Raw genomic sequence first — 14,800 nt, 5'->3', positions numbered from 1 at the left:
GAGAGGGAAAGGGGAGGGGGAGAGGGAAAGGGGAGGGGGGAGAGGGGAGAGGGAAAGGGGAGGGGGGAGAGGGAAAGGGGAGGGGGAAGAGGGGAAGGGGAGGGGGAAGAGGGGAAGGGGAGGGGGAAGAGGGAAAGGGGAAGGGGAAGAGGGAGAGGGGAAGGGGAGGGGGAAGAGGAGGGGAAGAGGAGGGGAAGAGGAGGGGAAGAGGGGGGAAGAGGGGGGGAAGAGGGGGGGAAGAGGGGGGGAAGAGGAGGGGAAGAGGAGGGGAAGAGGGGAAGGGGTTCTGTCAGCAGATTTATCTTTTTTTTTTTAAACCACAGAAGCATAGGGCGTTTCCCAATGTTACTAGTTGGAAGTGCTGGGTTGTAATTAAACCATGCAGCTAAAGCAGCTGCGTCAACCAGCCACCGCCCATATAGAAGTTTATACACATCTCTGTATTTAGCAACTGCTGTATTTTTTACCAAATCCCACAAGACCTATTTAAGAACCCCCTCTGCCGCTGGGACCACACGTGTTCTGAGACAGAGCTGCACTAAGACACATACATAGGTAGTGTAAGTTACTCCTTATAGAGGAGACATTTATAAAGGCATATAAGGTATATTGAAGGAAAAAGCAAAGCTTCTTCCCTTACCTTGTCCTCGCTGCAGGATACTGCTGATTTAACAGACAGATCCAACTTTCACCCATCACGGCGGGCTGCGTTAACACACGCTCAAAGACTGGGGCCCTTTTAAACGGGGTTCCACTCCTTTGGGCCTTGTATAGCATCCCTCAGGACAGCTTTAGGAAATGTAGCAAGACCAAAAAGCGTCCTGGTTCCTAGGGTCCAGCTCTCAAGAGAAGCATTACAGGCAAAACCTTGTTCTTGCATCAAGGTCCAGGTACCATCCTATGGCCTCAGTGGCGAGGATGGATCCGATTGTGGAGGTTTCTTTAAATCCAGCATGGATCCCTCCTGGAGCTCCTTAGAGCACATCTTCACTCGTGACAAACACCTTTAGACACTGGCGAAAAAACTGAGTGCTCCTGGAAGGAGGAGGGGTTATATAGAGTCAACTTCCTGTATTGGTTATACCAGTGTCAACACCTGAAGGTAGGCCTATAACCCACCAAGTAATTACTTGAGACTCTGTGTCCTATGATGTACGATAAAGAAATGTACAAACTTTGTGACTGAGCCACGGGGTACATCTACGCCTTCCTGGTGTATGAAGGGAAGGAATCCAAACTGCATCCCCCTGAATGCCCAGAGTACATCGGAGACAGCGGAAGAGTGGTCCGGCAGCTTGTCTATCCACTCCTTGGAAAGGGATACCATCTTTATGTGGATAACTTTTATACTAGCTTGCCCCTCTTCCGCAATCTTCACCGCAGAGACACCACAGCATGTGGTACAGTAAGAGCCAATAGAAAGGGCTTCCCGCAAAAAATCATCAATGAAAGGCTACGACGAGGGGAGACGGCATCTTTGTGGAACCAGGAGCTATTGGCTGTCAAGTGGAGGGACAAACGAAACGTCCACATGCTCACCACCATCCATAATGACATCTACGTGGAAGTCTCCAGAAGAAACAGCCCAATCCAGAAACCAGCTTGCATCTACGGTTATAATTTTATGGGGGGAGTGGACTTAAACGATCAGATGATTGAACCCTACCGTCCCACAAGAAAATCCCACCTCTGGTATAAAGTGTCCATTTATTTTTTTCAGTTTGGCCATGTACAGTATAACACTTCTGTTATTTACCAAAAATCTGAACTCTGTATCCTATCTGTACTACCAAGAAGAAGTTATTTCCCCCCTTTTGTACCCTGAAAGCCCACCAGCAACTATTTGCTCCGATGGCATGAGCAGACTCCACAAGCGCCACTTTCCTGACAAAATTAGTGCAAAAAAATAGGATTTTTTGTACTCACCATAAAAACCTTTTCTCTGTAATTCACCGACCGACACAGCTCCTCTCTAACAAAATGGGACGCCCCCAAGCAGTGCCAAACGAGGTGTGGGGAAAAAAAAAAAAAAAAAAAAAAACACAGCATAAAACTTCATCCACCATAGCAAGTGGGAACTAGTGAAACTATACCCACACAAAAAAACAGCAGTGCGTGAAAAGACCACCACGCACAACAGGGTACCCTCAAAAGGAGTGATCCCCAAGACCGCAGCAAATGTGGAATTAATGCAACCAGTGCATTAACGTAACAGTACTGCATTTTTATCGAAAAACCAGGAAAAAAACATGGATTGCAAAGTCAATTGCAACTACACGGCCGCCTGCAAAACTTTGCGGCCAAAACAGGCATCAGCCGATACACTGACGTCTACCTTGTAAACTTGGTAAATGTACAGATGACCAGGTCGCCGCTTTACACACCTGAGCTCAAGACGCTTGGTGTCGGAAAGCTCAAGACGTTCCTATTGTCCTTGTGGAGTGGGCCGTGACCGGAAAGGGGGGCACCTGCCCCTTCAAGGCGTAGGCTTGTACTACAATATGTCTGATCCACCTGGAAATGGTGGCAGACGAGACCGCCATGCCTTTCTTTGGACCAGCCACCGAAACGGAGCCGCGGCAGACAAATACACCTTCAGAGCCCGAACCACATCCAGAGCGTGAAGGGCCACCTCCTTAGGGTGCTTCGGCTTAGGACACAGAGAAAGTAATACAATATCCTCATTGATATGAAAAGCCAAAAGCACTTTCGGTATAAAGGACGGTTGCGGACGCAACACCACCTTATCCCTGTGGATAACCAGATAGGGCGACTTGCAGGACAAGGCCGCCAGTTCCGAAACCCTCCTGGCCAATGTGATGGCCACTAGGAACACCACTTTCTGGGAAAGAGTCAACAAGGGAATCTCCCTGATATTTTCAAACGACGGTCTTTAAAGCGCCGACAACACCAGGTTAAAATCCCAGGGGGGCAACGGACGCACCGGAGGAACTACGTGTCGTACCCTCTGGACAAAAAGTACTCAATAAGGAGTGCAAAGCCAGGGGTCATTGAAAAAAAAAAAAAGACAGCCAAGGCTGAAATTTGTCCTTTGATGGTGCTTAATGCCAATCTCTGGTCAACTCCTTGCTGGAGAAACAGCAGAATCCTGGATATGGCAAAGGAGCGCGGATGCCATCCTTTCTCCTCACACCTGGAGATGTAGGCCTTCCAGGTACGATGGCATATCTTCCGAGAAGATTATTTCTGTGCCCTCAACATAGTTTGAATCACTGAGTCCGACAGACCCCGGTTCCTCAACACCTGGCTCTCAATAGCCATGCCGTTAAAGCCAGCGATGGCAATGCAGGATGGAGAAATGGACCTTGGGATAGGAGGTCCTCTCCCAACGGCAGTTGTCAGGGAGCGTCTGCAGCCAGACGCACCAGGTCTGCATACCAAAGATGCTGAGGCCAATAGTATTACTGGGATCCCCTCGGCTTCCACTCTGCGAATCTGATGTTACAACAGTTTCAGGGGAGGAAAGGCATAGATCAGCTGGTACTGATCCCATGGAGCCACCAGCGCATCTGACGTGTCTGCACACGGATCTGTTGTCCTGGGCACGAATCTTGGCACCTTCCGATTGAGATGGAAGGCCAGTAGATCCACATCTGGTGTGCCCCACTTCAGGCACAGCAGCCTGAATATCTCCGGATGCAATGCCCATTCTCCTGGGTTCCGCATCTGTCGACTCAGTCTGGCTGCCAGTTCTCCACTCCCGGGATGTAAATGCCCGACAGGGCCGGTACGTGTCGCTCTGCCCACCGAAGTATGTGAGCGACCTCCCGTGCAGCGGCTGAGCTTCTTGTTCCCCCTTGGTGATTTACATACGCCACAGCCGTGGCGTTGTCCGACTGTATCCTGATCGGACAACCTTGAAGTCTCATCGACCATGTGTGGATACACAGCCTGAACGCTCTCAATTCGAGCAGATTGATCAGCAACTCGGATTCTTCCGTGGACCAGAGGCCCTGAGCCGACTGAACCCCCATCACTCCACCCCAGCCAGATAGACTGGCGTCCATTGTGATCACCGTCCATTTCAAAGGAAGGAACCATTTTCCCGACTGAATCACCGGGGACCACAACCACCAGATCAGTGAGTCCCTGACTGCCTGGCTCACCTGGATCTGTCGATCTAGGGACAACTGAGATTTGTCCCATTTTGACAAGATCTCCTTCTGCAGAACTCTGGTGTGGAACTGGGCGTAAGCTACTGCCTCGAAGGAGGCTACCATGAGTCCCAGTACTCACATGCAAAACCGGAGCGACGACCACTTGCGGTTCATCAGTAGTTTGACCGTGGATCTAAGAGTCTGCAATTTGTCTGAAGGGAGAAAAACTCTTGCTTCCCTGGAGTCCAACAGCAAACCTAGGTACTCCAGATGCTGGGTCGGCACAAGCACTGACTTCTTTAGGTTCAACAGCGACCCAAATTCTTGCAGGGTCTGCATGGTGATCTCCACATCCTCCTCTAATTCTGAGGCGGAAGATGCCCTCAGGAGGTGAACGTCTAGGTATCCCACGATGACGATCCCACGTTGTCGTAGAATGCCAAAACTGGAGCCAGTACCTTGGTAAAGACTCGGGGGGCTGATGCCAGTCCAAAGGGAAGAGCCACAAATTGGTAATGGGCTTCCCCGACTGCAAAACGCAGAAACTTTTGGTGCCGAAGGCATATGGGTATGTGCAGGTACGCATCCTGGATGTCCAAGGTCGCCAGGGAGTCCCCTTGATGGAGCGCAGCGACTACTGAGCGAACCGATTCCATTCTGAACCACTGCACTTTTACAAAGTGATTGAGGGGTTTTAAGTCCAAGATTGGACATACCCCTTCCCTCTTGGGAACCACAAACAGATTTGAGTAGAACCCCTGGAAGTGTTCAGAGTCTGGAACCAGTACCGGTACAATCACCCCGCGATTCAGCATATCCCTTACCGCCCGGAACAGGGCCTCCCGGCGAACCGGGGATACGGGTATGCTGGCGGGGAAGAATCTGTTTGGCAGCCAAGAGAGAGACACTATCTTGTAGCCTGTGGAAATCAGATCACAGACCCATTGGCCGGATAACTGGGAGGACCACCGGGCTGCAAACTCCCAAAGGTGACCCCCCACCCGAGACATGGGTGGGGGCAAACCTTCATGCGGTAGCACTTTTGTTCGCAGGCTTATTAGGCTTGCGGTTCCAGGGACGTTTTTGACCGTCCGTAGGCATCCTGTCGGGCTGGGGACGTTTTGTCGAAGCTCCTGTTGGATGAAAAATCTGTTTGTGAGCAGAAAAAGAGGGCCCTTGCCTACGGCGTGGCTCCTTAGCTTTTCTGGCCTGCGGGAGTAGTGTACTCTTACCATCTGTGGTATTTTTTAATAATGTCATCTAACGAGGCTCCAAAGAGGCGGTCGCCAAGGAAAGGAAGATCCGTCAGGGCTTTTTTGGATGCCTGGTCAGCTGACCAGTATTTTAGCCAAATTAGGCACCTCAGCACCACAGCTGACACTGAAGCCCTGGATAACAGGGGGAGAGTATCCAGGGCCGCGTCAGACGTACTTAAGGCCTTGCACTAGTTGGTCTGCTAGTTCCACGCAGACAGGGGAAGCCTGTTGCTCTCCCAATTCGCGGTGCAAAAGTTTTGCCCATTCAGTCAGTGTATGCAACACAAGTGTGGATGCCAGTACAGGTCGCACGGCTGACCCCACAACCGTAAACAAGGAACGAGCCACTGCCTCGGACTTCCTGTCCGTGGGATCCTTGAATGCAGGAGTCCCCTCAACCGGGATCGTGGTTACTTTATTCAACCTGGATACTGGGGAGTACACGACTGGAGGAGCCGACCATTTCTTGATAAGGCTTTCCTCAAAGGGGTAACGCACCACCATGTATTTGGGGACCGAAAAGGTCCATTGCGGGCGACCCCATTCCTTGTAAATGAACTTGTCAAAATAAGTCAGATACGGGAACACCTTAGGTGAACGTGCTGGCTTGCGGGACCCAAAAGGAACGCTGGCTCCTGAATCTTCAGAGTATCACGCACAGCTGTGATAAGTGCTCCAACAAGCGATTTATCGCGCACGGGCCCGGACGGGGACTCATCCTTACTGTCCTAACAGTCCTGGCCAGCGTCATCTGACAAGACAGAGCAGGGGCCACCGGCCTCAGCAGGACCCGAGTCTGCGTCAGAGCTCTTCCCACGCACCGCCTCCATCTTGGCAATGAACGAATTGAGGGCGGCCGTCAGGGTGTCCATGGGGACTGCGCCATCCGCAGGTGACCCGGTTGCAATTGCCTGGATTTTGGGGGAAGAAACACCATGCTGACCCTACCCTGTGCCACCTGAAGGGGACTTAGGACCGTGACAGTCCCACCCTCCTTGCTGCCGCTGACTGAGGGGTTCTAACCCGCCAGACTCACCGCCCTGAGGAGTTCCACGCTGTATACAGCAGTGCCTGTAGACCCCTAGTGCTCCCAGATGCAGAGGAACAAAAACTGTCGGTGGCAGTCCATCAGAACGATCGGTGAGCGTTCCGAAAAACATGCCCAGACTACATAGAAGGCTGATCAGCGCTCAGTAATGACAAACAGGAAGCTGAGGACACAAGAAGCAGTTTCTAGAGCACAAAAAACGTGGTCCTGAATAGAGAATCACCAGGAAAATGGCCGCTTGAAGCCCAGAAGCATGCTGTCCTTTGCCCACACTGAAAATGGCCGCCAGCCAGCACCATGAGACACAGAAAAAAAACACGTGGAAGAGACACAGCGCAGCACCGGCACACAGGCAAACCTCACAGGCACCTCCCGAGAGTTTAAGCACTCAGGATCCAGGCACCCTCAGGATCCAGAACCCAAGTGAGAGCCCAGGGGCGCACACACATACACCGCTCAGTATCCATGCACAGCCCCCCCCCTGTGAGGAGGGGAGATAGGGACAGGAGAGAGAAGAGAGGGGGGTGAGGGGGCCCCCGATTCGACCTCCCAGGGAATGCCCAGCTGCTCAACCCTGCCGAGACAGGGAGAGCTGTACTTACCAGTCCTGAAGAGCTGGGAGACATTCCATTGTAGCCAACTCCTGATCAGTACAGGGAAGGTTAACGGCCCGGCATACTGTGACGCAGACATCAGTAGCCCCGGTCATATGTATGCCCCTGAGCATAAAAGCTCACAGACCACCTCTGGAGCTGAGGTATGTCATGGTCTGCTGAGCCATAGCTGCGACCTGCACACGCTCAATGGCCGGATTGGGGAGACTACAAGGATAAGTGAACCAGCCTGTCACCCAGCCGGCTGCTGATAGAAGATCACAGGATCATTCATCTTGCACAAAAAGCCAAGCTTCTGCATCAAAAAAAACACGGACCTATGAGCCCGCAGGGTTCCTGGGTTCATCTCCTTCACTAGGCAAAAAAAAAAAAACTGAGGCTGCTAGGGCAGAGTGTGGGGATTGTAGCCTAAGGGACCGCATCCCTGGGCGGAACTAAGAGTTCTGAAGTGTTGTATTACAACTTTGCCTAGTATCTCCTAGTGATAGGGCTAACAACCCATTTGGTTACAGAGAGTAGCTGTGTGGGTGAGTGAATATAAGAGAAATAAAAACTGCAGAGGTAATCAAATACCACCAAAAGAAAGCTCTATTTGTGGGGGAAAACAAATTTTGTTTGGGTACAGCATCGCCTGACTGTGCAATTAACAGTTAAAGCGACGCAGTGCCAAATTGTAAAAAGTGCTCTGATCAGGAAGGGGGTAAAATCTTCTGGGGATGAAGTGGTTAAACTAATACTTTGTTGAAGCATCTTTTGATTTTTTTCTAGCAGCATGGCACATCTTGACTTGGCAATATTTGCCCATTCTTCTTTGCAAAAACACTCCTTTATCTTTCAGATTGCGAGGGTATCTCCTGTGCACAGCCCTCTTTCAGATCAACCCACAGATTTTCAATAGGATTCAGGTCTGGGCCATTACAAAACTTTAAACTTCTTCTGGTGAAGCCATTCCTTTGTTGATTTGGATGTATGCTTTGGGTCGTTGTCATGCTGAAAGATGAAGTTCCTCTTCATGTTCAGCTTTCTAGTAGAAGCCTGAAGGTTTTGCTTCATTGTGGGTACGGTGGTGTTTTAGTCACGTACAGTGTTGTTTGTGCACCAAAACATATATCTTTCGGAATTATGGCCAAAAAGTTCAACCTTGGTTTCATCAGACCATAACACATTTTCCCACATGCTTTTGGGAGACTTTAGATGTGTTTTTGCCAAATTTAGCCGGGTTTGGATGTTTTTCTTCGTAACAAAAGGCTCCCGTCTTGTCACTACCCCATAGCCCAGACATATGAAGAATACGGAAGCTTGTTATCACATGTACCACACAGCCAGTACTTGCCGGATATTCCTGCAGCTCCTTTAATGTTGCTATAGGCCTCTTGGCAGCCTCCGTGAAGTTTATTTTTCTTGTTTTTTTTGCCAATTTTGGAGGGATGTCCAGTTCTTGGTAATGTCACTGTTGTGCCATATTTTCTCCACTTGATGACTGTGTTCCATTATATATATATATATATATATATATATATATATATATATATATATATATATATATATATATATATATATATATATATATATATATATATATATAGCCTTGGAAATTCATTTGTACCCTTCTCCTGACTGATACCCTTTAACAATGAGATGCCTCTGATGCTCTCTGTGCACCATGGCTTTTGCTGTAGGATGCGACTACGGAAATGTCAGGAAAGACCTACTAGAACAGCTGAACTTTATTTGGGGTTAATCAGAGCCACTTTAAATAGTGTCAGGTGTGTACTGACTACTATTTAACATGAGTTTGAATGCGATTGCTTAATTCTGAACACAGCTACATCCCCAGTTATAATAGTGTGTGCACACAATTATGCAACCACATTATTTTACTTTAGTTTTACTTTCCCCGTCTAAAAGATTTCAGTTTGTTTTTCAATTGAGTTGCACATTTATAGGTCACATTAAAAGGGGAAAAAAAGTTTTGAAATAATTTATCTTTGTCTTGTTTTTTTTTTTTTTTTTTTTTTAACATCACAGAAATCTGACATTTTAACAGGGGTGTGTAGACTTTTTATTTCCACTGTACATATGCGTGCAGGGCCTATGTGTGTGTTGGCATTTGTGCTTAATGCCAACACAAATATTTACTTTTTGGTCTTTGGTATTCACTAGACGTGTGTTTTGGTACACATGCCAACCGCCTAACTGGGAAAATACGCCATTACTTTGGATGCTGTATTTACCGCTGGATCAAATTTAGAAGTGGCGGGAGGTGTAATCCTCCCACTCCCTCCGCTTTCTGGTGGTCTTCGGGCTTGCCTGGTGGATTGGGAAGCTTGAAAACCCATCCGGCAGCTAGGCACAGAGCTGAGTGATGGAAAGATGGCCTCTGCTCATCTCTATGCCCAGGAGGACTGGAGCAACGTTCTGATGTCACTTCCAGTTCTGGCCCTATGTAAACAAGGCCATTTTTTTTTGCACCAAAACATATCTTTTGGAATTATGGCCAAAAAGTTCAACCTTGGTTTTATCAGACCCGAACACATTTTCCCACATGCTTTTGGTAGACTTTAGGTGCGTTTTTGCTAAATTTAGCCGGGCTTGGATGTTTCTCTTCATAAGAAAGAAACTCTAAACTGGTAACCTGTAGAAATGTTTAAAGTTTTAAAGTGCTGCCTATGGAGATTCTTAAAGTGTAACTAACCCCCCCCCCCCACCCATCATTTTCAGCAAAGGAAGCTGCCATCGTTGCCTCTGTTTAATCTACAACTGCCATGATGCTGCACATGTGATGAGTTATGACACCAGCCATTGGATGGTTTGTTTGACAGTTTGATTGAGAGCACAACCAATGGGAGTGTTAAATTTCCGGCACGAGCCGGAAATTAAACTTTTTTGAAACTGGGTTTACTTCAGCTTTAAGTACCGTAACTTGACGCCATTCCATGAGCATCAGCAATTTTAAAGTGGTTGTAAACCCTTACAAACCACTTTGACCTACAGGTAAGCCTAGATTAAGGCTTACCTGTAGGTCCAAGAAATATCTCCTAAACCTACACGGTTTAGGAGATATTTGCCGAAAGACAGGCACCGATGTCTACGGCACATGCGCCGTAGACAGCGGTGCGCAGGCGCACTGAGCGCGCCGCAGTTAACGGCGATATACCGCAAGTGGCGGCTAACGTGCGTATGCGCGGCAGTGACGTCATCGCGGCTCCGACGAATGACAGCGCCGGAGCAGCGAGACCCACCAAGAAGATGGAGGCTCCGGACTACAGGGGACAGTGGTGACTTCGCTGGCTCCTGTGTCAGGTAAGCGACACATAATGGACTACTATGCGAGGCATAGTAGTCCATTATGCTTTATCTTTGCAGGGAATCAAAGAGGAAGTAAACCCATCAGGGTTTACTTCCTCTTTAAAGCATGACATGTTAGCCATCTATTTACTCTGCATTTTTCATATTTTACAAAAAAATTTGGTCTATATTGTGTGCTTTTATTTTTATTTAACTAACCACTTTAGCCCCGGAACAATTTGCCCCCTTAATGACCAGGCCATTTTTTGCGAAACGGCACTGCGTCGCTTTAACGGACTATTGACGTACGTACCGAAACAAAATTGTTGTGCTTTTTTTACCCGCAAATAGAGCTCTTTAATGGTATTTGATCACCTCTGTGGTTTTTATTTTTTGCTTTCTGTTATAATACATATCCATAAAAAACAAAATGTATTCATCAGTTTTTTAGTAAAAAAAAAAAAAAATACAGGTGTATATTGATTGCTTTGCAGAAAAGTTATCGCGTCTACAAACTTCGGGATAGATTTAGGGACGTTTATTTTTTATTGTTTTTACTGGTAACGGCAGGGATCTGCGATTTTTACTGTGACATTGCGGCGGACAAATCTGACCCCAAATGATACTTATGACATTATTACATTGATCAGTGCTATAAAAATGCACTGATCGATGTAAAAATGACACTGGCAGGGAAGGGGTTGACACTATGGGGGAGTCAAGGGGTTAAATGTGTTTTCTAACTGTAGGGGGATGTGCTTACTGAAACATGACAGATCACTGTTCCCGATCACTGGGAGCAGTATATCTCTGTCATGTCATCCGGCAGAACGGGGAATCGCCTTGTTTACATAGGCAGTTCCCCGTTCTGCCTCTCCTCAACGCGATCTCAGGTCGCCGGCGGACCTAGAGTCCGTGGGACCAGCGGGCGGGCATGCTCCCGCGGCAGGCGGCACCAGTGTGCATGCACCCACTATCCTCCTTGCACGGACCGACGTACAGGTACAGGTAGCAAATGTCAGAAAAATAAGTTGGGACAAATCTCCCCAAAGATACTGTAAACTGACAGAGGATATAACCCTTTATCACTTAGACTTAATTATCTACCCGAGAATGGCTCAATACTGACCTTGAAGTTATTCTCTTTAGGTTTTCTCCTCATGATCAGGTTGAAGGTTTCATACACATCTTCAGCTCCATTCTGAATAGTGTTTGTCATGTCTTGCTGATACTGATTGGGATCTAAAAACACTCGGTACGTTCTTGCATCTCCTTTGAGTTTGGGCTTAGGTTCAGGCCCTACATAAACAGAAATGGTAAAATAAGTTTATGTCTAAAGTCTTACACCAACAAAGCAAAGCCTAGTATAGGTACCTGGCCACATCCCTAGGGTTCACTTTGTGTGCAGTTCCACCCACTAGAGCTGAATTAAGGACAGCACTCACAGCAAAAAACCTGAGTTGCAAGGTTTTTTTTTTGGGGGGGGGGGGGGGGCTGAAGCCTACTGGGAAACTTCACACATTCCAGGAGGCTGCAGGACCAGTCTCTTTGTCATGTGCAATGGTAAGCTAGCTGCAGCTACAGTCGGCCCCAAAATTAAAGTGATTGTAAAGTTCAGTTTTTTTCCTCTAAAAGTAACAAACATGTTATACTTACCTGCTCTGTGTAGTGGTTTTGCACAGAGCAGCCCAGATTCTCCTCTTCTCAGGTCCCACTTCGGCTCTCCTGAACCTTCTCTCCTGTGCCCCCACAGCAAGCAGCTTGCTATGGGGGCACTCGAGCCGAGCTGCAGTTCCGTGTGTCCATTCAAACATGAAGCCCCTGTTCGGTCTCACCCCCTTCTCGCTACCGATTGGCCAACTGATTTTGATTGACAGCAGCGAGAGCCAATGGCGCTGCTGTGTCTCAGCCAATAAGGAGGAGAGTCCTGGATAGCTGAGGCACTATGGACATCACTGGAGAGAGAGATGGAGCTCTGGTAAGTATTAGGGGGTGCTGGAGTGGCTGCTGCAAACAGAAGGTTTTTTATCTTAATGGATAGAATACACACACACACACACACACACACACACACACACACACAAAACCCCTTTAAAGATGGTGGGCCCGGGGTCATATAGCAGTCTGCAGGAAGACAGTGCTGAAATATTTGGACTGGAAAGTACCTGATTTTTAAAAGTAGACAGTTACTGTATTTTTAGTTGCTAAATATAAAAAAAAAAAAAAAAAAAACTTAGTGAAGTTCCATTTAATTCTGTGGCCACCCAGTCATTTTGTAATAACTTCCCCTCAGAACCTAGTAATTTTACAACTACCATATGTGTTATGATCTTTCAGAGCATCACATACTGTAGACAGCCATGTTCACAGAATGCAATACATTTTTGTGACCTCCCTACTCTACCTGTTTCTTTTAAAACATTCTATAACCAATACTACAATGCAGTTTTATTAGTATATTACCTTCTTCAATGACTCGCCCTTTCTCATCCAGCATGCCTTGAATCTCACATCCTCGTACATACATGAGCCCAGTCTGTTCCGCAATAGACTGTCTCCGATCAATCTTTGTTCCATATAGCAACATGGGCCGCAGGGTGACCAAGAAGCACACATCATGTTTGCGGAGACCTGATTCAAGTGACAAGACACACTAATTTAATAATGTCATTCACTTGTATTTAGCCTAACATTACATTCATTTACATTTTCAGATTTTCTTAAAACAAGGTTTTGCGTACTCAACTAGCAAAAATGTGTACATTCTAGGTTACAAAATAACTATATTATTAGAAATGTGATAAAAGTAGAAAATAAACCCCACAATTTCCAAAATGTCTTCAGGGGTAAAATTAAGGTTGACAACCAGAGGAGTATAATAATTTGCAGATAGAGGGGGGCTGAATAGCAGTTGCTGGACAGTCAGTCTGTTGATTGTGGCATTTTAGAGAGAAGTGGCCAGGTCCTGGCGCTTAACGGTGGTGGGATCCTAACTAATGTTGTAAATTTGAACTGTGATGTAGTGGTAAATTGGGCAAGACATGAATGCAGACTGCTGAGGAAAATGTCAGCTGTGATCAGGGGATAAATCAGGCAATGGAGGAAGTTAGGACAGGGTGCCAGATAGAGGTGTTAATCAGATGATTAACAGACATGACAGGGGTTAAATCTAAGGTTGGGGAGGGTGTCTGGGGAGTAATCCTATAAACACACTTTCTATCCTTGGATGGTTATGCAGAAAATGCTCTTATCCTGAAAAAAGAGAACCACTGCAGTCACCACATCTAAGGACTGGAGTGCTGCAATATAAAACATTTCTGTACTTGAATTTAGATACGCTTCCAAAAAGATTTAACCCTCTCACACCTGTGTGTATGCACTATGCAGTAATAAACATCACTGTGCTTCCACTTATGTGTTTGGGTGTTAACACACTTTTTTGCTTGTGCATTATGTAAAGTAGAGGATGAACATTCGAAGTAGATGGACACCCAAAATGAATGACATTTAGCTTGCTAAAGCACTTGTGTATCAAACAATTACCCTTCATTTATGTATTTCTACGCACGTCCTTTCCTTGCTTTAAGAGCAATAGATGGACAGTGCAGTTAGAAATATAAACTGTGCATTCAGAAAACCTGATGAACACAATAAGGAAACATTTTACTCCAGCCTTACTTTTAGAGATTCACACTTTAAAACAAGATTTTAATTAATCAACAATAATGTCCCTGTTAAGCTCTTCTGAAACCCTCCCCTAAATTAGCACATATAACCAGAAACTTTGCATACTACTGTTCTTTGTATTCTCTCATGGATAAATAACCTCCATGCACCAATTACATAACATAGCATAGTCTACATAGAATTCCGCTTTTACTTTGCTACACAGAAAAGTTTCCATTAGAAAATTGTTGGAGATCCACAAGTGCATTTTTGGACAGTACTCTTGTCTTACTTCTAAGTATGGAGTAGACATCCTGCCCAAGTGCTGGCATATTTACACAGGGTCAAAAGCGGAATATGCTTTCAGTGCCAACAGGGGTCACCTTTAGTGTATGCCTCCAGCTAGAGGAGTACGGGGAAATGTTTTTCAGTTATGTGCCAGCTGGCAGCAATCTGTGTACAACTCCCAGGACCTTCAGCATATAAATTACATTTTGATTTTTCCACAGCACTGAAATGGTGCCCCTTATAACCTAAAATCTGCTTATTTTTAGAGCAGAGATCGTTTACAGGATTTCTTAGAGCCAACACATACATTTCTCATTGGGCCAATTAAAAAAAAAAAAAAAAAAAAATCTTCAAAAGAGGAAACACATTGATGTTCAATACAGACTAAGATGTCACCATCCCGGATGATGTTAATCAGTTTAACACTCAAACTTCAACAATGGCTGACATACATATACTCATATGACCCATGCAAAGCACTTTCTAAATTAATATGCTCTACCTCAGAATTGAATGTAGAGA

At 46.5% G+C, this 14,800-nt stretch overlaps 1 protein-coding gene across 1 annotated transcript in view; it reads right to left on the bottom strand.

The window, feature by feature from the left end:
* Positions 1 to 14,800, bottom strand: part of AQR (aquarius intron-binding spliceosomal factor) — a 198,646-nt gene that overhangs the window by 93,860 nt on the left and 89,986 nt on the right. Inside the window, exons 18-19 of the mRNA XM_077464777.1 lie at positions 12,788 to 12,955; positions 11,454 to 11,623 (exon numbers count right to left, since the gene is read on the bottom strand). Coding sequence (XP_077320903.1) covers positions 11,454 to 11,623; positions 12,788 to 12,955 — 338 coding nt within the window. The remainder of the gene's footprint in view (positions 1 to 11,453; positions 11,624 to 12,787; positions 12,956 to 14,800) is intronic.

The sequence above is a fragment of the Lithobates pipiens genome, unplaced genomic scaffold (genome assembly GCF_037356315.1).
Source record: "Lithobates pipiens isolate NorthernLeopardFrog02 unplaced genomic scaffold, aLitPip1_a1.2 Scaffold_30, whole genome shotgun sequence".
Taxonomy (NCBI): domain Eukaryota; kingdom Metazoa; phylum Chordata; class Amphibia; order Anura; family Ranidae; genus Lithobates; species Lithobates pipiens.
Note: the sequence above shows the minus strand (reverse complement) of the source record. Positions and strands in the feature narration are given on the sequence as shown.